Genomic DNA, 26,203 nt, shown 5'->3' on the forward strand with positions numbered 1-26,203 from the left:
ATAGTTCTGAATTTTAGAACCATGTTAGTGGCACATACTCCAAAAGCAAATAATTTAAATTAGCTGAGATGTGGGGAAAAGGGGACCCAAAATGGAATACAAACTGTAACATATGATCCTAGCTGTGTTACAAATGAATAACAAACTGAAGTGGACGAGGAAGAAAAGAACCTAAGTACCTTTGGAAAACAGTATTTTAACTATATGTGCTAAGGCTAAAGTAAATTTGTTTTCACAGGGGTGTGGGTTAGCAATTTTGAAACTACTTTAGGAGTATTCTAGGATTGAGCAAATAAATATATTGTGGGTAATGAGAGCTAGGCTTTCATTGTCAAAGGAAAGGTTACAAATAAAGAAAGGAGGACTGTTGGAATAAACCCTGTGGATTGGAATCAGAGGTATCAGCATGATTACACACACATCACACGCGCGCACGCGCACACACACACACACACACACACAGAGATACAGAAATAATATAGATGTGTGTATGTGTGCGCATTCATATATTTCCTAGCTGTCTGCTAAGAGGGCCTAGAAACAATGACACCCTAGTAGTTATGAGAATCCTTAGTGCTCAGATCTTGGTTTCTACATACCAGTCCCTAATAAAAGGAATTGGGACTCCTTGAATTCTAGGGCTGGGTCAGGAAAAATATGAGCTAAGCCTGGAGGATCTTATGGTGCCAGAAAGTAAGGAAGTGCTCAAAAAATTATGGGGATATGAAAGGACACAGGAGAGGTTCCGGTGGCCAAATCTGGGACAATTTGAGTAACAAAAATGATAGTAATCAATTATAACCCATCAAAGATAACAAATTATCCATGAGTCCACATGGATGTAAATAAATAAGTAAATGGAGGAAAGGGGACAGTTTTCCTCTTAGTAGAATTCCATTAATAAGTTTAGAGATATGAAAACGACCATTAGATAAATACCATAATCATAACTGTTTCAAGCAAGAATCATGAATGGATGATAAAACTAGTGGGCAAATTATGATGAAAAACATGATATTTACATATTTGCAAGGTATCTTGCTACAAGATACTTATTCCTTAAGAAGGGTAAAATACTAACTTTTAAAAGAAGAAACCTGGTAGACATCACCTTAGTCAAGTGATGTAAGCTAACATCACCAGTAACAAGACAAATTGACATCACTTATCTCCTGACAGGCTGCACTGAGAAGGGCACAATACTGCTTCTGTGGCCTTCTTGCCAAAAAATGCATTATCTGAATTTAATCGTGAAGAAAAATCAGAAATGCTCAAGTTGAGGTACATTCTAAATAACTCTCCAGTGCTCTTCAAGTGTTATGAACACCAACGAAAGATGGAGGAACTGTCCAAAAATTAATGGAAATGAAGAAGACATGAAAATTTAATATCATTTGGTATCTTTTTTAAAAAAAAAAACCTCCACTAATGGGACAATTAACAAAATTTAAATAAGGTTTGTAGATTAGATAACAGTATTGTATCCAATTTAACTTCCCAGTTTTTATAATTGTGAAGTGGTTAAAGACACTAACATTTAGGGACGCCAACTAAAGGGTATACGGTGCTGCCACAAGAACAGCCAAAAAAATTTAAAAAAGGGTATATGGGCACCCTTTATATCACTTTTGTGCCTTTTTTTCTAAGTCTGAAATTATTTTAAATTATTTTAAAATGTAAAGTTCAAACTAATGCAAAATACCTGTAATGAACTGTTCTATTATTAAAATCCAGCATACTTGTTAAAAAGCAAATAATGAGGCTTGAGAAGCAGGCAGGGCCAGATCATGCAGGGACTTGGTAGCCATGTATGGTAATAGATTTAAGCCTTTCATCTCAGCAGCAATGAGAAACCACTGAAGGGTTTTAAGAAGAGGTTGGGGCATGGGGCCATCAGTGAGAGTTCCAACAGGAAAGAGACGGTATGCTCAAAATAAGATAATATGAGGAAGATTTGTTTGCATTCAGAATAATACAGGGAACCATCCAACTAAAGTCATTGTGTAGGTGAGTGGAAAACCAGGGATCCGGACTGACGAGGAGTGGCTAGTCAAAGAGGGTGAAGGTACAGAAATGCAAGAGAATGTTTCAAGGAGGGGGGTAATTAATAATGTCAAAACAGCAAAACAAAGGTTGAAAATGTCCTTTGGGCATAGTCCTTTGGAGGTCACTTATGACTTTGGGGAGAACTATTTCAACGAAACAATGATGGAGGAAGGCAAACCAGAGTGCCAGCGCAGAAGTGAAGAGAGTAAGATGAAGACACTCCTTTTGACACGTTTGGCTGAGTCAGGGAGGGGAAAGAGAAGACATACTTTGCTCTGTAAGTTTTCTAATTATCCACTATGGAATCAACTGGAACAAAAGGAACATCTTTGGTAAATTCCCTAAAGCACTACAGTTACATAGAATGATTCTTTGTGGAGTGAGCCTTAAACTTAATTATAAAATAACTTTGTTAACAAATCATAACCAGTCAAATACAATGTTCAACCTTAGTATCCAGATGATACTCCTGACCTACAAATCCTAACATTATCATCAAAAATAGGAAGTTTCCTAAGATCACAGTTGTAGTGATCTGATATTTTCATCTGTGAACACTCAGGCATAATTTAAGGGACAGGCACTGTGATGACATTCTAGTGCCTCATGTAAACTTGTGAAGTTGTAAAATAAAAGAATTAAAGCCAATTTTTTGGTGATGTTTTACCTTGAAGAAAAATATAGAACACACAAATATAGCAATGTTTATTTTATTCATTGCTACTGCTAGTTTCTGGAATCTAGCTTCCAGAAGGCTCCTCCAGGTTTTACAGAAGTTTTGCATGTGTGCTGGGTGCTGGCTCCTATTGTTCCCTATGGAAGTGTTGGAAAAAGCTACACCACTGACTTCTTTCTTGTCACTATCTGCCTTGCTGTGACCCTTCCTACCATCATTCATTGCTACTTCTAAGTGCTGAATGTTTTGCTTTCCCAATGCTCATAGCTCTTTGAGCCAACCTTAAATGGTCTCGAGTTTTCATAATTAGTAGCCCCACTGAGCAATCTGACTCCCTTCATGAAGAGTAGGTGGTCTATGTCATCTTCCAGCTTCCTATAGTTGTTCCTCTGACCCCAAACCAAGATTCCAAGCAAATTCACCTTCCTGTTCTCTCCAGCCTTGTTTTTTTCTTAAGACAGATCTATAGTCTCTTGCTGGACTATCAACGCTCAAGTTTCCAGTAATATTTTTTGCAGGGAACTCTTATGCACCCAGAGGTCCTGGGGGAAGTTTTACAGATTAAAGTCTTTACCATAATACTGGTTTTCAAAAATAGGTAGTTCTCAAAATTTGAATTTTTCAGCTGGACAATCCTCATTTTACAAACAGAGGTTTAAAAAAATTGTAGTGTCTTTTTGAGACTATTTCTCCTGGAATATGGTTGATATTGGTCTGTAATATCAAATTAGATTATACACAGAAGCAAGAGATTTTCATCTTTTCATTCCATAGGAAGTCAAGTCAAACAACAGAAGCCGTTATTACTAAATCATCCTGAATTTCCAATACTTAACAATGTATACACTTAATAATTGTGAAAGATATCTCTTTCTACAATAAATGTATTTTGTTGGGACTGCCTTTTTTTTTTTTTCTTTTTTTGAGACAGTCTAGCTCTGTTGCCCAGGCTAGAGTGCTGTGGCATCAGCCTAGCTCACAGCAACCTCAAACTCCTGGGCTCAGACGATCCTCCTGCCTCAGCCTCCCGAGTAGCTGGGACTCCAGGCATGTGCCACCATGCCCAGCTAATTTTTATGTATATATGTTTAGTTATCCAGCTAGTTTCTTTCTATTTTTAGTAGAGACGGGGTCTCGCTCTTGCTCAGGCTGGTCTCGAACTCCTGACTTTGAGCTATCCTCCCGCCTCGGCCTCCCAGAGTGTTAGGATTACAGGTGTGAGCCACTGCTCCCGGCCTCAAGTTAGCCCTTTTAATTATAAAAATGTTAACTGAAAAGGGAAATTTCCATAACTGAATTTTTATTTTATTTCATTTTTTATATATTTTGTAGAGACAGGGTCTTGCTATATTGTCCAGGCTCGTCTTGAACTCCTGGCTTCAAGCTATCCTCCTTCCTTGGCCTCCCAAAGTGCTGAGATTACATCTGTAAGCCACCATGCCTGGTCCTGTGACTGAATTTTTAAACTGAGATTTTAAAAAATCCTGTCTACAAAAAAAAAAAAAAAAAAAAAAGCACCATAAAACATTTAAGGAACTATATATAAAAGCATGTCCAACATAATCTGAACTTCTTGATTTTAATGTTTGAATCCAAATCCAGCACATATTTAACAACTCATTTGCTTCCCAACAAAGTAAAATTTAAAGGAAAAAATATATTTTATCTTCCCAAATATAAGTGAATCAAAACTATATTTGGTTTTCATCAGTCAGAAGCATAACTGCTTTTAACTTAAAACCAAATAAAGTAGAACATAGATGACACAGATTCCCTAAAATTAAAGCAAATGATAGCATATATGTAAGTGAATACATGTGGGAAAGAACTATATATCTAATCTATAAGATGAAATGAATATGCATAACCTATTTATATAACAAAAGATGAGGAACTTAAACTCCTAGATCATGCAAAACCTTGATAAAACTTTTTATCCACAGAATCCCTTCAAAGTAGCTATTAGATGAAATAATAAAAACTTTCGTTCAAGGTTTTAGCCCTTTTTATTGACCCTTTCTTCATGATTCTCTCTTAATGGATAAATTATATACTTTTTATATTTATAAACATCAGACTTTCAAGCCATATTACCATAGTCCCTAGAAACGATTTATTTCTTCAACTCTTCATGCATTCCTGGGCTGGCATAGGCATTAGCTCGGAGCTCTTCTGTTTCCCCCTTTAAAACAAATTCAGCAGGTACTGGGTGTTCCTGTACCCTGGATTTCACGGCATGAGCTGCATAGTTAAGGCTGGTATTTTCACTCCAATGCCAGTAACCTGAGAAGGGGTTATAGAGCATTCCTGCCACAGTTTGAACTGACAGACCATCTGAAAAAAAATATCGGGAAGAGTAGATTGAATAAATATTTACCTTCCAAGTGCCAAGAGTCTCAAGCAACTTTCTATATTAAAAAAGGATTTCTAACTTAATGGGCAAAAATACTTTGTAACCATGTATGAATCACACTTTACTGTGGATTAGAACATGTACTCTAAAGCAGACTACCTGGGTTCAAATCCCAGATCTGGCACCTCGTAGAGGGTGTGTTGGGCCAGTCATTCAACCTTTCTAAACCTCAGTTTTCCCACATGTATGGAACATACATCATGGAGCTGTTAGAATTAGATGGCTATTTATGTAAAGGAGCACAGTGCTTAAGTACTCAGAAAACATTAGCTGTTATTAGAAAATACCTGCCAACAAGAGATTGTACCCATAAAGCATCTTGAAAATATTTTTCTACTCTATTTTCAACAAAGTTACTCACAAAAATCTCTAGAACTTATTACATTGCTATAGACTGAAAAGTAAAATCAAGTTTATTGATAGACTCTTATAGGACTAAAAGCCTGAGAAATACAGGAGTCTAAGTATTCAACAGGAATACCAAATGTCAAATAAATGAATTGACAAACACTATTACTTGACAGTGTTAACACGTAAGTTAGTTAACACGACAGTGTTAACACTTACTTAACACGTAAGTTGAGTGCTATGTATAAAGCAAAGCTAGGCAGTATAGCGAGTATAAAAAGTAGACATATAGTCTTTCCTTCAAGGAGCTTACAGGCCATAAAAGAGTGAAAAAACACCAAAATAACCATGATATAACGTATACTGTAAGTAAAATAAAATACATAAAAAGTGACTTGGAAGTTCAAAATAAATCTGAGTATAGAAGAGTCAGGAAAAATAGCATATAAGATAAACTGCTACAAGCAGGGCTTAATAGGGCAAATTGAGGATATATAAATAATAGACATTGTTGTACCTCATCCGGAAACAAGTGAGAACTAAATAGCCAATAAGTATTCATTGATCATCTGTTATTTGCTTGGCCCTGGGTTAGGTGCTACAGGTGAGAAATAAGTGATATCTACTACTTAACCCTAACTTCAAGGAGTTTATGACCCAGTTGAGGAGAAAAAAACAGCATCCAAAAAACCAGTGGCCCATTTAATTAAGTGCTTGGTCATATGATTAATAATTATAGGTGCATTAAAAGTTCAGGTAGGCCTTGAAAACTGGAAAAATTACTCTTAATACTTACTTGGTTCCAGAATGCTCTCTAGCTTTTCGGGTGAAACAAACTTCTCCCAAGTATGAGTACCTTTTGGTACAACACCTGCAATTTGCTCTGAAAAAACAATTCCCAAGGCATAGGACAGTTGTGTTTTGTTGATTGTAGTAATGAATAAAGAGCCACCGGGCTAGAAGAAGTAAAATTGTATAGAAGTAGAATTTAAAAGGTTATGTGTGTATCATTTAAGCTTGGCTTCCTCCTCCCTCCTCCCAAATAATTTAAGTGCAGTTAGGATACCTAAGTATGAATAAAATATAATTTACCAAAACAGTATTGTTTTCTCTTGGGAAATTCATTATTAAAGGCATTTCAGATGTACTCACTAAGTTTATGCAACAGTATTACAATTCTAAAAATCATACATTACTATGATTTGTATTTATGTCATATATATTCTTTTGTACATATCAAATACTTTATAATAAAAATATGGAAATGAGATCAGGCTGCGTTTCCTTGTCACATGTCCACATTCACGCCCTTACATATGTCAGCGCAGTTTTCTCTTTAGTGCTGAGCCTAACCTGTTTGGTACAGAGCTATACATCTTGGGCAGGGAGCACTGTCAGTAAGTGTTTTCTGACAAAAGCATTAACGATTAAAGTTTGAAAATTTTTGCTTTGGTTTTGATTTCATTTGTATAAAGAACAGAAAGACATCAAGATAAGCACTTAAATGAATGCAAACCATTTATGGGACCTTTAGTCTGCCATGTTTTAGTGACTATAATTTACATGTTTCCTATGTTTAGTCTCACAAATGGCAAGAACATTAATATTCCCTCCCTCTTCTATACATTCTCATCAGCCTGATGGGGATAACAATGCCAAAGATTCCCTCCAAAATACTCATATTATCATAGACATAGAGAAAGAGAGAAAGAAGCGGGGGCAAAAGATAATGTATCTCAAATACCACCCTGAACCAAAAAGAAAAGAGAAAAGAGGAAGCCCTGAAATATTGGAGTGTGCCCTTAAATTAAAAACAGAAATATCTCACACTGTATCATCACACATTTTAGCCTTTGTCTGTAAAACTCTAGTATTCTAAAATATTTTTATTAAGAATCACTTATAAATATATAATCTGTCTTCTACCAAATCATACTTTAAGGAAATGGTGGTAAGCAATGGTCTTTTTTTTAAATATAGGCTTTCCATTAAAGTAAAATTTAGTTTTAAAACCACAATGCTAGCATTCTTCATATGTGTCAAAGAACCTCCATACATACATACTGACTGACACACAATACAAAAACTAATCATTAAGGAGTTTTACTTGGAAAATAAGAGATAAGCCTAATAAAACTCCATTTAGGAGGAAACACTAAGAAATTGTCACATACTGAAGGAGACCAAGGAAACATAGCAAATAGCCTGGATTGGATCCTGTAACAGAAAAATGACGGTAGCAAAAAGATTAGTGAAATTTAAAAAGCTCTGTAGTACAGTCAATAAGTATAATGCCAATGCTAGCTTCTTAGTTTTGAGAACTGTACCAGGGGTTATGTGCAAGGCTAGGACTGAAATGAGACCAGTGAGGCTCCTAGGACACAGAGCGGAAACAGGCTGTACAGGTGCAGGGTCGGCATCTGAGAGGGAGTGTCTCCTTCAGTTTTGTGCCCTAGGTGCCTCGCTTAACTCATCCTAGTTCCTGCCTTTATGATGTGAAATGTCAATATAAGGGCAAAACAGGTACAACTCTTCTATAAATTTAAAATTACTTAAAAATAAAATTTCTTAAAAAAGCTCTATTTAGCCAGGCACGGTAGCTTGCTTCAGTAATCCCAGCACTTTGGGAGGCCAAGGCAGAAGGATTGCTTGAGGCCAGGAGTTCCAGACCGGCCTGGGCAACATAACAAGATCCTATCTCTACAAAAAATTTTCTTAAATGAGCTGGGTGTGGTGGCGCGTGCCTGTAGTCCTAGGTACTCAGGAGGCTGAGCCAGAAGGATCCCTTGAGGCTGGGAGTTGGAGGTTGCAGTAAGCTATGATCACACCACTGCACTCTAGCCTGGGGGACCAAGTAAAACCCTGTCTCAAAAAATAAACAAAAATAAAAATAAAAGCTCTACTTAGAGAAGAGCTAAGAATTTCATTCCTTTAGCTTTTGTCCTTAGGTTCTTACCTCATGAATATATAAACAATAGAGTCAATATAGTAATAATATTACTATAGGGATATTTATTAAAAGAAAATTAGAACCACATTCAGAGGACTACTAAGTCTGTGGCAAATTATACTGTATAAGCATAAGTAATGGGAAGAACTAGACTTGGAGTCAAATGATCTAGCCTTAAGCACTGCTTAAGGACTTAAGGACTTTTGATGTAAAGGCTCAGTGACCTTTGACATCTTACAAATCCTGAGTCCTCATAGGTCAAAGGAGGTGATAATAATACCTGCCTTTCCTTCCTCACTGAGTTGTAGGTAAGATCAAATATATGAAGTACTCTTTCATAAGCTGAAAACTGTTATACATGTACCACATACAGAGTTACTTATGTTATTTAAGTAAATACATGCTAATAGTTGTTTTTATTGATTTTTAACTATTAATCCAAATCAATTTCTTGGTAATTGTCCTTCAATATCTATTAAGTATTTAATCCAGACTGTACCAATGGAAAAATACTGCTACAAATGTATGGTTTTCCAATGCTCAGAACCAACATTTTTTGAGATCCCTGGACATCAAGATACTAACAGGACACTGCAAAACCCTGGTATTGCGGGCAAGCTGAGGGGCAGAAGTAATCTTCAGTAGAGATGCGGTCCCCTGATACTGGCCTCTTGGTTTCTTTTCTGCTATACCTTTCCTGCTGGACTGCTAACGTATTGTCAAACATTTTATTACTATGATGGATACATACACACCTTCAGAAGAAAAAAACCAAGAAGTAACATCCATAAGTCTTACTTTTAACACTTGACAGCAGTACTGTAAAAATGTTTCTAGATCAAGCACATGTTCTACAACTTCAGAAGCTACAACGGCATCAAATGTTCCTGCAGTGTCTTCCACAATCTCTTCGAGGGCACATGCTCTGTACTCTATCCTCTGATCCAGGACTGGATCAAATGATTTATGGCACTGTGCTGTTTTAATGTTCTCTTCCACAGGATCGATTCCAGTAACTGAAGCCCCAAGCCGCCCTAGAGGCTAATGGCATAAAAAAACTGTTACTCTCAGGAAGAAAACAGAACATGTCAGCAATACAAAGCTTATCAAAAAGAAAAAAAAAAAAACAAGAAACAAGATTAACTATGAGGTGATAATCACTGGAAAACATTTATGGGTACACGGAAATTCATATACCATTTTTTCTAGTTTGTATACATTTGAAATTTTCCATACTCAAAAGTTTAAAAGTGAGAACAATCAAAAACAAAAAAAAAAAACTTATAGAGAACCATTTGAGGCTGGGCGTCGTGGCTCAAACCTGTAATCCCAGAGCTTTGAGAGGCTGAGGCAGGAGGATGGCTTGAGGCCAGGACTTCTAGACCCCCCTGGGCAACATAGTGAGAACCCGTCTCTACATAAAAATATATTTAAAAAACTGAGCTGGGTGTGGTGGTGCATGCCTGTAGTTCCAACTACTTGGGAGGCTGAGGCAGGAGGATGACTTGAGCCTAGGTGTTCAAGGCTGCAGTAAGCTATGATTATGCCACTGCATTCCAGCCTGGGTAAGAGAGTGAGACCCTATCTCAAAAGAAAACCCAAAAAACAAAACCACTTGAGAACAGTGAAAAAGTTTTTGTCTATATGCTCTAGGTACATTTATATGCATGCTGTACAGTATTAACATATTTAAAGTACAATAAATGTCACACGCCATTGTAAAAACAGCAATCATTTCTGAAATATTCAGATTTTCTAAAGAACAACTTTTTTCTCAACAGTTTTTTTCTGTGACTAACTGGAAATGATTCTTCATAGTTAATTATTCTCTCTGTTTTTATATTCAGTCACTTCTAATGATATGCCCAAGTTTTTAAACATAGGCTTAATTTTAATCAAAACTTGCACAGTGTTTACATTAAACAGGTTAGTCAATAAACTAAAAGTATAAATCACATTATTTTAGAGACGTGAGAATCTACAGTAATACACAGAGCAGATTACAAAACACATATGGTAAAATCTTCCTCATTTATAATTTGTACACCACATATTCTTGACTCTGAGGGATGCATTGATACATATTTTAAGTTTCCTGAAATTTTATAATTGACGTCAAAAGAAACTAGCCCAGTACCAGGTAAAGAATGCGTTTTTTGTGCATGTGGGAACTTGTGTATCGAAGGCCTCTTAGCCTCCCTGTCAACTTAGCTGAGGTATGGATGACGGTATTACAACCCATTGAATCTTAGCTTACATTTGTATCTCATACTATTGCTTAAAATATCTTTCAAAGATGAAATTCTGATGCAGTATTGAAAGAAAAAAGTTCCTGTGTTGATAGAGGAATACAAAATAGAGCTTCAAGGCATGACTTCACTATAAGCTAAAGTGTGCAGTCTTCACAGGAAGAATGACTACTCTTCCAAGGACGCTAAAGCACCTAAGAAGGGAAGAGCCCTACAAGCAGGCGAAACTGTTAGGTTTGCTGTTGAAACAAGTGCAAAAGGACAGCCTATCATTGTATTTAAACCAGTGGAAATTGCTTCATTTCTTGGGACAGAAGAGATCACGAAATTTTCAAGGCTATTTGACTAACCCATGCCCCATTTTTATTTTAAAAAAAAAAAATCCTTCAGTATAATTTTCTAAAATTTTTATTTTTTTAGAAAAGTGTTATGTCTGTAATCATAAAAAGATTAAAATCAACATTACGCATTTCTCTTTTTTAAATGAATAATATTATTTGTTGAAAGGATAAATGAAGCACAAGCCCACCTCTTAATTTTTTTTCCTGGTTAATAATGGCAGGAAAGCTATAAGTCACTTACTTCAGTTAACAATCCACCACCACAGCCAACGTCAAGAATCTTCATCCCAGACAAAGGTTTTCCTGGCTGGTGATTAGGAAGTGTTTTCAAAAGATTGTCTCTTTTTTAAAAAATTCAAAACACATAAAAACAAATGATTAATTTTATCGATGAAAAATCTTAAAAGTATACAATTTTTGAGGAAATATTAACTCCCATTTTAAATGGATTATGGATTTTTTTGATAAATAGATCTTTTATTCTCAGCATTAAATGACTTACACTTAATTTATAAAACATTTTCAAGAATCAAAAGCAGGAGGCTGAATATAGCTCTGAAATAATCTAATAGTAATTATGACTCAATTACTGTGTTAGTAAAAATATAAAGAAAAAAATTTCAAACTAATCTAATTTAGATTAACCTAATTTTATTTGCTTGAGCTATCATGACACCTGAGACCCCTATTGGCTATGTTGTCGGTACTTGCTGGACCCATTTCATGTCAGCAACAAATAGGTTATTTTACAGGGTTTAGAAAAAGCAGATGGGAGACCTACGTTTTCTGAATTGTTTATATTTTCTTCTGAATTGGGTCTCTTTTCATTTTCTGTTAGTGGTGTTTTCATGTATGAGCATGTAAACAGGCATCTAAATCAAGCAAACTTAATTTTAAGATAATCATAGTAATGAAACCACCTATATTAAAGTAAGCCACAAGGTAAGAACTGCGGTAAAAGTCTGATATCTATAGAAGTATAGACATAGCTAAAAGTTAACCAGCCATTGTTTCCTAGCTTGCCTTTCTGTAACTGCTTACTGCTTAAAAGTCACGTACCTATGAGAAGACTGCTAATCACACAGCAAGCCATAACATACTGACTCAAACTTAGGCAAAGTGATGGCCTGCAGGCATGACTTAATCTTTGCTGTGCCTGGCCTTAGGTCCTATTTGTAATTTAGCATCTTATTGCCACAAAGAGTTTGTTTTGCCAGTCTTATGATCTGTATTTTAACATTAATGCTGGTCAGTTTTTGTGTCTAAACTCCAAAAGGGAGGGGCATAAGGAAGAATGTCCAACCTCCCTTCCCTTCATGGCTAGGAACTCAATTTTAAGGTTTATCCAGGGTCCCCTTGACCAAGAGGGGATCTGTTCAGAAGTGGGGTGGGGGTCAGGAGGAGCCTTAAGATTTTATTTTTAATTTACATGATAATTTGCATTTCTTTTTTAAAAAATTATTTATTTTAAACTATGATGGGTACATAATAGTTGTATGTATTTATGGGGTACATGTGATGTTTTGATTCAGGCATACAATGTATAATAATCAAATCAGGGTAATTGGAGTATCCAACATCTCAAGCATTTATCATTTCTTTCTTTGAGTTAGGAACATTCCAATTCTACTTTTTAGTTAAAGTATACCATAACTTACTGTGGATTATAGTCACTTTGTTGTGCTATCAGAAATTGAGCATTCTAACTAACTATGTTTTTGCACCCATTAACCACCCCCACTTTATCCCTCTCTTCCCGCTACCCTTCTCAGCCTTTGGTAACCATCATTCTCTAGGCTTGTGAGATCAACTGTTTTAATTTTTAGCTCCCACATATTAGTGAGGACATGGAAAATTTGTCTTTCTGTGCTTGGCTTATTTCACTTAACATAACGTTCTCCACTTCCATTCATGTGTTGCAAATGACAAGATTTCATTCTTTTTATGGATGAATAATATTCCATTGTGTATACGTACCAAATTCTCTTTATCCATTCATCTGATAATTTGCATTTCTAATGAGTTCCTAGGTGATACTGATGTCACTGGTGCAAGGCCTACACTTTGAGAACCAGCATTCTAGTGTAATAGAACAACATTCCTGCTTTTCTCTGCATTAGTGGTTCAGCAATCCATAAATTCAGTGGTAATAAAAAGATGCCAATATTTCCCTTTTTGCTACACTGATTCTGGATGAACTATAATAGCAAAAGTCAATCAGGAAATTCCTTGAGGGCAGAGTTTGAGTCTGATATTCTGCATCAATTACACTGCCTTGCCCATATTGGCTGCTCAAAAATGTTTGATGAGTAAATAAATGGACAAATGAACAATTTCTTAAAGGTAAGCCCGATGAACTCTTGCCTTTATTTATCTCCCACAGCAACCTATAAATTCCTGAAGCACATGGATTATGTTTCATTCATCTTAGTATCTTTTACAATCTGGCTCTTGAGCTCTGTACAAGGTAAGTTCTCAAAAACTATTTGTTGACTCCAACTGTCTCGGCAGTATTCCCTTTACCAGACTGCTTAAAAGTCAATGAGGCCGCTACAGGTCGGTAGCTATAAAACAGCCTTGATGCCATAGGACCCTCGTTTCCTTTCACGAGGATTTAACTCTAATTAACTTTGTAATATCCCAAAATGCTTCAAGTTAAATTATGAAAGCAGCCTAGACCTTGGGTAATGTTATTAAAATGAATGGTTTCAAACAGTGGACACTGAAGAGACTCTCCCTAATTTTCAAAGCAAACTTAAAATTCAGCATTTTGAACCTATGTGTAATACAAGAGAAAAATGACTGCAAAAAAAAGATGAATTCTTAAAAAGGTGCATTTAAAAGACTCAGAGATTCTGGAATGTTACCTAATAAATGGCACCCTCAGGTCATTCATAGAATGAAGAGGCGCGTATACTCCTTGCTCATCCCACCACTTGTGAGCCAGGGCCAGGAAGGTTTTGACCTCACTGTTGTCCACAGTGTTTTGTGAGGTACTGTACAGTCTCGTCCAAGGGTACCTAAGAGGTGAAAACAAAGAGGCAAGCAAATGCTGTTGTTTAAAAAAATGTAACATGGGACATATTATGTAGAAAGATATTTATGATTTATTAGATTCTAAATACATATATTGCTCAATTTTGATGCTTTAAAGTCAAGTTTTCTTATAGTCACACTGCTTATAAATATATATATTCACAGATGAAATAAAACTCATTTGCTTTTGAAGTAAGTTTCAACTCAAAATAGGACTTTATAAAATTTGGCTTTCTGGGTCACATCTAGTACCATTTATTGAGCGCTTACTAAATGCCAGGTACTGTTTAAGAACTCCACATATATTATCTCATTTAATCTTTCCAACAACTCTACAATGGTGGGTACTATTATTATCCCCACTTTACAGATAAGCAAAGAGAGGCTCAGAGAGATGAAGTAATTGGTGGAGCCAGGACTTGAACCCAGGTGCCTCCATCTTCTTCACTCCATTTCTACTGCTATATCCTAGTCCAAGCTTCCATTACCTCTTGCCTGAACTATTGTCCTAGCTTTCTAATTAGTCTGGCTGCTTCCTACCTCATCCCCTTCCAATCTGTTCTCCACGATGTATTCAGATGTATTGTTCCAAAATACAAATATCATCATGTTACTTTGCTGCATAAAATGCTTTCATGGCTTCCCAGTGCCATTAGAAAAAGACCAATATCCTTAGCATGACTTACAAAGCTCTGAATTATTTTGAACCCAGTTTCCTCTCTCTCCAAACTCACTTTCTACTACCTTCCTCATCCTTCCCGCTCCAGCTTTCTTTCTTCTTTTCTTGGAACTGGCCATGCTTGCTCTTTCCTCAGGCACTTTGTATACATTGTTCCACTGCCTGAAACATTCTTTCACAAACACCTAATTAATTCTTTCTCATCCTTCAGATCTTAGTTTAAATTGAGTGGTTTTTATTTTTTGAGACAGGGTCTTGCTCTGTCACCCAGGCTAGAGCGCAGTGTCACAATCACAGCTCACTGCAACCTCAAACTCCTGGGCTTAAGTGATCTTCCCACCTTAGTCTACCGAGTAGTTAAGACTACACATGCACGCCACCATGCCAGGCTAATTAAAAACAATTTTTTTTTTTTTTTTGTAGAAACGTGGTCTCACTGTTGCCCAGGCTGGTCTCAAACTCCTGGGCTCAAGCAATCCTCCCGTTTGACCTTCCAAAGTGCCAGGATTACTATAGGTGTGAGCCATTGTGCCTGGCAAAATGGAGTGTTAGCTAAGAAGTCTTCTCTGATCCTCAAAACTAGGTCATATTCCCCTATTTTAAATCCTGTACCACTTTATACTTCTTCATGGGCTGTGTGATTATTTGATCATGTCGTCTCCCCACTAGACCATAAGCACTATGAAGGCAAGGCATGGACTGCCTTGCTTACCATTTTATTCCTAGTGACTAGTACAGTTCCTGGAACATAGTTGGTGCTCAGGAAACAATTGTTAAATGAATAATCTGAAGGAAAAAGCCCAGAAAATTATATAATTTGCCTGAAAAAAATGTTTTAATCAAATGAGATCCAGTAGAGACTAAGGGGTGAAATAGACACTACACTGAGTTCCATGTCATAGTACAGTATAGGAAAATCCTCCAAAGGTCTGCTTGGATAAAAGATAGGAAGGATGTTAAGTTAGAAAACAGGTAATGCCATTCAAATTTTTACTATGTTTTTCTTAGCTACATATGGAGAGTACATTCTATATTCATTACTTTTTATTCTTTTAAGATTCAAATATTCTTCTTTAATATTATCTTAGGAATATTAGCCTTCTTTTCCATGCTTAATGTAAAGCCTCAGTAATTAAAGACTCATTTACAATAGACAACAGTAGGTGGTTGCTCATTTGACTAAAAATGATTTCATATAAACCCAATCTCAAAGCTCATTTACAAGAAGTGGGAGCATGCACTTACAGCTCAAGTCTTAATTAATGCTATGCAGTATTTTTCACAAGATTAGAAATTGGCTTATAACATACAAAAAGACACTACTTTGATTCAATTTTACTACCAAGAGTGTATACTTATCCACCTTATCATATGTACATTGCACTGGAATCATTTATGATTTTAAGCACTACATTATTTGTGTCTTGTCATAAGAATACTATGAGGATGTAAAAATACTTTTCCAAGTAATACAGTCTTATATTAAAAATAAAAGCTATCTCTGAATCTGGATGAAGGTTTTGTACTGGTTGTATACTGTATTACTCTATCACCTTTTCTATGGGCTTAAAATTTTCCAAACTTAAAAATTGTTAGAAATAGTCATGAATATTTACATAAATAAAAGCTACTTTAATCAAGTCACACAAGCTATTACATACTGACTGGATTTATTAAACATAATCAATACCAAACTATTGCATTTAATTATGTAAATATTTGCCACAGTAATAAATAAACTCACCTGTAACTTTTCATTCTATTCAAACAGGAAAAGGTCATCCTATAGGATTTGAACCACATGGTTCTATATTCATTGAAAACTCCTGGTTTAATTTCTAGAGTCCAACTGAGCTGATTCTTTGAATAAACTGAAAAAGAAAATTAATGTCTAGAGAAAAGCATTGCTCAGTTAGAATCCCTGATAGACATGTAATTGAAGAAATTTTATACGGTAATCTTATGTTACATTGCAATTCATAAGCAAAGGGTTTTTTTTTTTTCTTAATTTTGGATTTAACTTTAAAAATAAAATAAAGGTCTTACGTTCTGCCATCTAATTCTAACCCAGACATTTCTGAAATTATAATTAGCACAAACAAGTAATGCATATATATAAGCTTTTCATGCTATTAGTTTTTGCATTCAGGTTATGCTGCAAAAAATTACAAAGAATGATATCCAAATGTAAGTTGTTACCTTTTAAAATAGAATAGTATTAGTTCTGAGATTAATTGTCAAAACTAGTTCAAATTCTATCAATTCCACGTTAGCTATATGAAATATATTTTTACATATGTTCAATACCCTTTACGGGGGGAAAAATGTGTGCATACATAACATCCTAAAATAAACATTCACAAAGTCTATATTTTCAAACTTACATATGAGACCTGCTTTATGAACCAGTTGCTCTGCTGCAGAATACTCAGTTTAATAAACATTTAGACAAAGTAGACTTTAGAGCAAAGAAAGTTACCAGAAACAAAGAGGGACATTATATCATGATAAAAGGAACACTCCACCAAGAAAACAAAGCAAACTTAAATGTGTATGCATCAAACAATGGCATTTCAAAACACATGAAGCAAAAATTGACAGAACTGAGAGGAGAAATAAACAATCAACAACTGTAGTTGGGAATTTCAACATTCCTCTCTCAGAGAACCATTAGATAGAAAATCAGCAAGGATACAAAAGAACTGAACACCACCAATAACCAATAAAATCTACTTGAAATTTATCAAACACTCCACCCAACCAACAATAGAATATATATTCTTTCAAGTATGCATGGAGCATTTCTAAAGATAAAAATAATCTTCACAACTTTAAGTGAGATCATACAAAGTGTGTTTTTAACAATAACAGAACCAAACTAGAAATAATAGAAAAATAATATAAAGCAAAAAACTAGGAAATTTAAACAGTACACTTCTAAACAAGCCATAAGTCAAAGACAAAGTCTCAGGGAAATAAAAAACAAAACAACAACAAAACAACAACAACAACAACAACAACAAAAACCCACTGAACTAAATGAAAAAAAAAAACAATATGTAAAAGTCTGTGGATATGGGTAAAGCAATACTTAAAGGGCAATTTATAGGACTAAATAGTCATTGGAAAACAAGAAAGGTCTGAAATCAATAATCTAAGTTTATTTTGGAGAACAAAATAAACACAAAACAAGCAGAAAGCAGGAAATAATAAAGATAAAAAGAGAAATCAATGATATTAGCTTCTGAATATAGAGAAATTTCATTTAAGGAGTAGGTCCCCCTTGTAGGGGTATCAAAATATTACAAATTCTAAACTGAGACTTAATCCTCAAATGTGTTTTACTTGTTCTAAAATAATCTATCAACAAGTATAAAACTATAATATAAGTAATAGATTGTTATTTTTCCACTGTGGAAATCTAATGTGAAAATGTATTCTATGAAAAGAAAAAAATTAAAAAATGTTGTATAATATCTCTCTCTAAGCTTTAGACATAAAAATTAAAAAAAAAGAAAGAAAGAAATGTATAATAAAAATGTATTCTACTCTTTTGTGTGTTAGGAAAAACAAAAGAAATCAATGACATTGAAAACAAAACAAAACCAGAGAAAATAATTCAGACCTAAAGTTAATTAACTGAAAAGACGAATAAAAGTAATAAACCTCTAGCAAGGCTAACAAAGAGAGAGAAGACCTAAATTACCACTATCAGGAATTAAAGAAGGGATGTCACTGCAGACCTAACAGATATTAAAAGGGAATAAGGGAATATTGCAAACAATTACACACATAGAAATTCTCTAACTTAGACAAAATGGACTAATTCCATAAAAACCATAAACTATCAAAATTCATACAACATGAAATAACCCGAATTGTCTATAACTACTAAAGAAATTGAATTAATAATTAAAAGCCTTCTGAAAAATAAATCACCAGGTTCAGAGGGCTTCATTTGTGAATTCTACTAGATACTTAATGAAGAAATAAAAACCAATTCTACCCAACTTTTTCCATAAAATAGAAGGGTAAGTAAAGAATACTTCCCAACCCACTTTTTTTTTTTTTTCTTTTTTTGGAGACAGGGTCTCACTTTGTTGCCCAGGGTGGAATGCAGTGATCATAGCTCACTATAGCCTCAAACTCCTGGGCTCAAGTGATCCTTTGGCCTCAGCCTCCCAAAAGGCTGCGATTACAGGTGTGAGCCACCATGCCTGGTGTCCCAATCCATTTTATAAAGCCAGCATTACTCTGATACAAAAACCAAAGACAGTACAGCAAAGAAGAATATGGACTAATTTCTCTCATTAACAGACCCAAAAATTCCCAACAAATATTAGCAAATAGAATTCAGCAACATATTAAAAATAATAATACAACACAACCAAGTAGGATTTATTCCAGGTATGCAACACTAGTTCAATATTAGAACACTAATCAATATAATTGACCATATTAACAATCAAAAGAAGAAAAACCATATAATCATACTGATTGATGAAAACAAAGCATTTAACAAAATTCATACCCATTATGATCAAAAACTCTTAGCAAAGTAAGAGTGGAAAGGAAATTATTTTACAAAGCATCTGTAAAAATCCTATCGGTCACGTAGTACTTAATGGTGAAGGACTGAGTATTTTCCCCCTAAAATTAGAAACAAGGTAAGCACTTCCATTCTCACCACTCATTCAACATAGTACCAAAAGTCTTATCCAGTGCAATAAGACAAGAAAAGGAAAAAGAAAGCATACAGAATGGAAAGGAAGAAATTAAATTGTCCCTATTGTACATGTAGAAAATTCCAAGGAATTGTAAAAAAAAGTTCCTGGGGCCAGGCATGGAGGCTCACACCTGTAATTCCAGCACTTTGGAAGGCTGCAGTGGGAGGATCACTTCAGGCTAGGGGTTTGAGATAAGCTTGGGCAACATAGCAAGACCCTGTCTCTATCAAAAGTTAAAAAAATAGTGGGCATGTCCCAGAAGTAAAAAGGGCGCAGGAGCAGCAATGTGCGTGGGGAAGGCGTTAGTCCAGTTGGAGAGGAGGTACATGAGCTGTTGGTGGTGCTGTCGGCCAGGGCGGCCAGCGCCTGGGCTGCCGGCACTCTGCGACAGGAGTTACTATCAATAAATAAGGACTCTGTGTTGATACTACCAATTACTTTTTCTTTCTGAGAACCCTTGCAAAGGAAGCTGGAGACAGGTGGCTTACGTAGACAAACTGGGAATTTGGAGCACCATAACATGGTGTGGGAAGTGAAATCAGATGCCTAATGAGGTACAGAAACTCCTGCCGCTAATGGGCAAGAGAGCTTCAGGAATGAATGACTCATTGGAGTTGCTGCAGTGTAATAAGAATTTGCCATCCTCATCTGGATATAACTCCTATGATGAGCATATGGAGTCTGATGACCTTCCTAAACTTCAGGCTGTTAAAAGTGATCCTACCCAATCTGCCATGTACCAGCTAAGTTCACATGTTTCACATCAAGAATATACAAGATCATCTTGGAACCAAAATACCTCAGACATATCAGAAAATACTTACTGTGAAATGAGATAGATTTCCTAACAGAATTAACAAATGTCATCACTAGTCCACAAAGTCCACTTATACAGTGCTCATTTTATGTAATACAACAGATCATTTCCTGTTGTTCCTAGCAAAGGTTTATACTCCTATGCAAGTGTCCTCTTCTTCAAAGAGTGAACCAGCCTTCCCTCATCACCACTGGAAGGAGGAAATGCCAGTAACTATGAAAGGGCAAATAGTGAGTCAGAATCTGGCATTTTCTGCATGTCCTCCCTGTCAGATGATGATGACTTGAGATGGTGCAATTCCTGGCCTTCAACTGTTTGGCACTGTTTTTTGAAAGGCACACGATTGTGCTTTCAAAAGAGAAGCAATAAGGAATGGCAGGATGTTGAAGATTTTGCTAGAGCTGAAAGCTGTGATAATGAGGAAGATCTTCAAATGAGCGCTCACAAGGGCTATGGTTCTCATGGTCTAAAGTTATCACGTGAAGAAAGTGTATCATTTGGTGAGTCAGTACTGAAGATGACTTTTGATCCTGGTATAGAAGATGGTTTACTTACCATAGAGTGTAAGCTGGACCACGCTTTCTACGTTAAAAATAAAGGTTGGTCATCATTTTATCCACCCTTGACTGTGGTACAGCATGGCATTCCGTATTGTGAAATTCATATTGGAGATGTATGTCTACCTCCTGGACACCCCGATGCCATTAATTTTGATGATTCAGATGTTTTTGATACATTTAAAAAGCTGTGACTTCACACCTATGGATTCTTCTGCAGTTTATATGTTAAGTATATGGCTCATAATGTCATTCATCTTTGTCTTGTGGAGGATCTGGTGGTCAAGATTTTGCAAGATCTGGATTCAGTAAAAACTGTGGCTCACCTGGATCACCATAGCTCTCTTTGAATTCTTTATATGCTAAAGCTGTCAAAAACCACAGCTCAGGGACTGTGAGTGCCACTTCTCCTAGTAAGTGCTAAAGATCAATGAATATCTTCATGCTTTTTGTCAAAAAAATAGAGTTGAATACACTCAGATGTATCCAAGGAAAGATAACAGAGCCATAAGTGTGATCCTGGGTGACAGGTGGAAGAAAACGAAGAATGAAGAGAGAAAAATGTACACATTAGAAGCAAAGGCTTTGACTGAAGAACAGAAACATTTAAGTCCTGACTGCTGGAAAAGGAAAAGAACCAACTCAGACTCACAACATTAAACCAGGATGCTTATGTTCTTAAGTCTGTATTTGCATAAACATTAACTCTTGATGGAAAGACTTAAGAAGACCAAGGTCTCAGTATTTGTCCTGAATTTGTGTGACCATAAGATACTGATAGCATTGAGTCTTGAAATGATCTAATAATTAGTGAGGTTTTGCTTTCTCCATTAGAGCATTAAGCTAAAAGTATCAACACTGTAAACCAAATTGCCTTATTTTTCTTCCAAACTTCATATATGTCTATCTGGTAATATAGGCTTGAAAATTGATATCCTGTGGTGCTAAAGTACAGTAAAGTGTATTCATGTTTTATTTTAAATTGCATAAAAGGGGAAGTAAAAAATATGTAACTGCTGTAATACATTGGCTCCTTACTGCTTACTAATCTGTATTGTACACATGATGGCATGAAGCAGAAGCTGGGACTAGGCCTCTCCTCAAGCAATCACCACATGGTTCAGCATCTGTGCCAAACGCAGGCAATCCTAGTGTGGCTAGTGCCAAGGGGCTACCAGAACATGTGGCAGGTGGCTGTTGTCAGTGTCCCAGTGTAAGAGCCACCTGCTGCAGTTCCCATGGCATGCTGACTTTATGCACCAGGTGGCAGCAGCCATCCATTATTTCCAGTGGAGACCTAGCCCAGGCCAAGATAAAGTTAGTTAATTGCACTGGGATGTAGTCACTGTAATGGTGCTATCAACAGTCAACACGACTGTATTTTTTTTAATTTTGTGTTCTATATCTCCTCGGCCATGTATCTTAAATATATTTTGTCATCAAATCTTTATGGTGGGGGCAGACTTTCCACTTATTGCAGTGCAACACTTGCACTTTACTTTTCATCCAACTGTATAAAATTAGAGCAAATACATCGGCAATACAGCTGCTTTTGCTCTGAGATACGGTCATGGCTTTTCATCTTACTTACCAAGTGGTGTTTCTGGTTAGGAATCACAGCTGTAAAACTTATTTCATTACATGTCTTTGTGATGTTGCCCCTAAATTTTGCACATTATATTCTTGTATATTATTTCAAATAAAATGAAAAAACAAAAACAAAAACAACCCAGAATGCTACCAATTCCTTCTCTACGTTAAATCTGTGTTCATCCTGGTATTTGAGATTATTAACTTTTTTTTCTTTTTTAGAGAAGGGGAGTCTTGCTATGTTGCCCCAGCTGGTCTTGAACTCCTGGCCTCAGGCAATCATCCCACCTCAACTTCCAGAGTAGCCTGGATTACAGGTGTGACCCATCACACCCAGCAGTATCTGAGATTTTAAAGGAATGGAAAACTTTTTTTTTTTTCATTTAATTCATTCAAAATTCATTTATTCAGCACCTATCACTCTGACGATGAACAAGACTGGCAACAGACCTTTACCTTGCCAACACCTTATTTCCAGCAATCATCATTTATTGTGTGGATTACTCTAAGGCCTCCCTAAACCTACACTTGCCAACCTCCATACCAATTTCTACACAGCTGCTGTGTGTTATTTCTTAAACATATTATAAGTCTGATCATGTTGTTCCTTCAGTAATTTCCATTGTCCTCAAGATAAAGTCAACCTCTGAAGGTCTACGTGGCCTTTTATGAACTTGTCATGGCCTAAAAGGTCTCTTGTCTCATCCCTTGCCACTCCTGCCCTTACCTCCTGTCCTCCATCCACACACTTTACTTTCCAAGGAACAACGCAGTTTCCCACAAACTTTCTCACAGATTCTCAAGCTGATCCTTTGACCTCTCCAACTGCTTCTAAAACTGGCCAACTCCTTCAAGACATTTCTTTACATATCTCTTTCAAGAAGTTTTCCTGATCCCAAACGTATTAGATGTTCCCTCTATGTTTACTCTTCAACATTTGGAAATAAATTTATTGTATCTTTTCTAAATTTCTGTTTTAAAAAGACATATATGTTTGCCAAAAAAAGTTCAGGGAAAGAAAAGCATATAAAGGATGATAAAATGATAGACAATCACCTACTCCACCATAAGCAATCATCACTAAAATTTTGGTCTAGCTCTAGTCTCTATATATCTCCATCTATATATCCAAGTTCATAACACATACTCATTTGTATCTTACTTTCTTAACAGTATAACCTAATTATTTTCCCATGTAGATACAAAAAGATTTAAATCATTTTTATTGGCTGTACTATTTTTCACTATATGAGTATTAACTAATAAACTCCATTGGTGGGCTGTTAAGAGTTCTCTTTTGCTCATTATATCCTGATCTTAGTTCTATCCTAACATTTTTTTAAAGAGACCCTTGAGGTATCATTCATTTTTAAATTCCCATTGACCATAACTGTGCTTGACATACAGTATTTGCTAAATGAGTTTCATGTAAAGGATAAACTTAACTTTCTGGTTAATACTGGGCGTTCGAAAATCAGACTGTCGTCTACAAGCACCAAGTGCAGTGCGTTATTTTCTTGAACTTATTTGCAAATAGTCTGTTGAATTAACCTGTCAATCCAAAAGTAGTATATCTGCCTTAAATTCTTTCTGAAAAAAGCAGGATATGTGCAAACAACATACAGATACAAAGCCATGAATAACTATGAAAGACGCATATATTTCCCGCGCTGACAAAAGAACAAAGCATGACCTTGAGACTCAGGCATACACAGAACGATGTCGCCGGCTCCTGGGGCAAGGAGCTCAACCAAAATGAGACATGTCGCTGGGTACACGGAGGCTGCCTGCGGCCTGCACTCTCTCGGGCCAGAACCACTGGTTCTCAGCTCTTTTTCCTGGCCTCTTGCGGAGGAGAGGACGGTAGCCTAAGCCAGGCATTCAACGGAGAGCTAGAGACAAGAGCCACGCCGCAGGCTTGCACTGACTTTTTGCGGAGCCGAGACCACAACCCACCGCCCCCCCCCCGCCCCCACCCCGCGCCTGCGCAGAACCGCCAGCCCGCACAGTGAACTGCGTGAGAGGATGTCCGTACACACACTCACCAGCTGAGGAGGTTAAGTGAGGACGCTTGGCCTGGGAGCTCCTGCACCCAGGCCCAAGCACTCCTAAAAAACGACCCCCAGAATAGCTCAGCTTGCCGCCTCCCCACATCGCAACGAAGGATCGCTCCCCTTTCCGGTCCCTCCGGCAAAAGATCCCGAACTGGAAGGTTCCGAGGCTCACTCCGTCTGCAGCCGACTTTTGAATATTATCACGTATTTGTGGCTATTGTTACTTTCACGCTCAACATCTAGCAAAATTGTGCATGCCATGAAACTATAATGTTTCTATTACCATGAACGACCTTGAAGATCTTCTGGTAGGCCAATTCATATATGAACAACCAAACCTCGTGGTTAAAGTAGACAACAATCATGCCATGACTGTTCCGTGGTCTTTTATTCCCATATAGCTCTATTTCATATTTACCAGCTGTCTTCTCATGGACATTTATATTCCTGTAAAACACTGATCCTAACGCTTAGAATCACAAAAGTATGGAAGCACTTCTTCCCTAGGGGTAGTGGTGTTTAACCTTTCAAGTCACTCAAGTATCACAGAGGGTTGAAAGTCCAAATTTAAAATTTATTTTTCGCAAGTGACCTAATATCCTGGACAATGTATATATCATATAGTAGGAGACTGTTATCACTCAGTCTAGGCAAACTTCATTTGGAGTTAGGAACCGTGATCAGTTAACATTTGACTTCTAAATGTGCAAAAAGCCTTTCCTTGGGTAAGAACAATGATGGCAAAAAATCATTTTATATTTTCAACAAGCAGGGTCAAATTGGTTAAAGCTCTCTTCGAATTAGTGAAATTTACTACTCCGGAACAGTCTTTCATTTATGGCTCCTTAGCTAAATATTGACCTCCTCCTAAGAGTGGTTGCAGACTTTTCAGTTGCTATATCCTCTTCGGAGCTCCTCTCCTTAGATACATGACCATCTCTCCAAATCAAGGCAGAAAGCTCTGCACAAAAGAAAATTTAGCACGTGTTGTATTTATTCGTTGGAGTGACAGATCCAAGGAAAAAGCAAAATGCAAGTGTGATTAAATAAGGTTCTAAGAGCTTTATTTAAATACATTTTCTTTGAATGTACCACACCTCACTGGGCTTCAGAGACTTCTCACTTCATTTTCAGTTCAACAGGAAAAGGAATCAGTGATTTGCCCTAACACTGACAGGCAGCAAAGGCCTTTTGAACCTCTAGAATTAGTTTGACTCAGCTATGCAAAACTAGTTCATAGTACTTTTCCCTATAATTATCAACAAAAGGTTTTTCCAGTGACTTAAACCTGAGCTATGTTGTAGTGTCTTGGCTGTATGTGGCCATTGTTGGAGATTATTTCCCAGATTACTGCTGTAAATCTCATCCATAAAGGTGTTGTAAACTAGAGTCTACATATTTATTTTGCTATAAAACTCTAACACCTATTTAATATTTTGTAATTCAATTTTATAATTTCATACACATAGTTTTTTTCATTCAAGTTAAGGGTGTACTACTTCCTTACAGCTGTTTTGTCCCTTTGAAATGATACACATTCCACTCAGTTTAACAGGTAAGTTTTCTTATTTACTCAAAAATTCTACATAAATTGGTAACTTTAAGAGTAATGTGGCAGATTTAACCAATGTGTGTTTACAAAAACCTCTATGGATGATACCTAATAAACCTTTATGGTATAAATATTAATATAACTGACATGTGTGCTATTTTAAGAGCT

The 26,203-nt window shown here is 36.3% G+C and overlaps 1 protein-coding gene and 1 pseudogene across 1 annotated transcript; one reads left to right on the forward strand and one right to left on the reverse strand.

Moving 5' to 3' along the window:
• Nucleotides 1-4,641: 4,641 nt before the first annotated feature.
• On the reverse strand, nucleotides 4,642-24,583 carry COQ3 (coenzyme Q3, methyltransferase). Its single transcript, XM_069488278.1, has 7 exons — nucleotides 24,475-24,583; nucleotides 16,483-16,609; nucleotides 13,891-14,043; nucleotides 11,265-11,364; nucleotides 9,232-9,474; nucleotides 6,280-6,439; nucleotides 4,642-5,056 (listed from the first exon to the last, which is right to left on the reverse strand). Exons 1-7 carry the CDS (start codon nucleotides 24,581-24,583, stop codon nucleotides 4,836-4,838), a joined length of 1,113 nt encoding a protein of 370 aa, XP_069344379.1. The 3' UTR covers nucleotides 4,642-4,835.
• Nucleotides 19,980-21,499, forward strand: LOC138395554 (HMG box-containing protein 1 pseudogene; annotated as a pseudogene).
• Nucleotides 24,584-26,203: the final 1,620 nt, after the last annotated feature.

Source organism: Eulemur rufifrons, chromosome 15 (assembly GCF_041146395.1).
Source record: "Eulemur rufifrons isolate Redbay chromosome 15, OSU_ERuf_1, whole genome shotgun sequence".
Classification (NCBI taxonomy): Eukaryota; Metazoa; Chordata; class Mammalia; order Primates; family Lemuridae; genus Eulemur; species Eulemur rufifrons.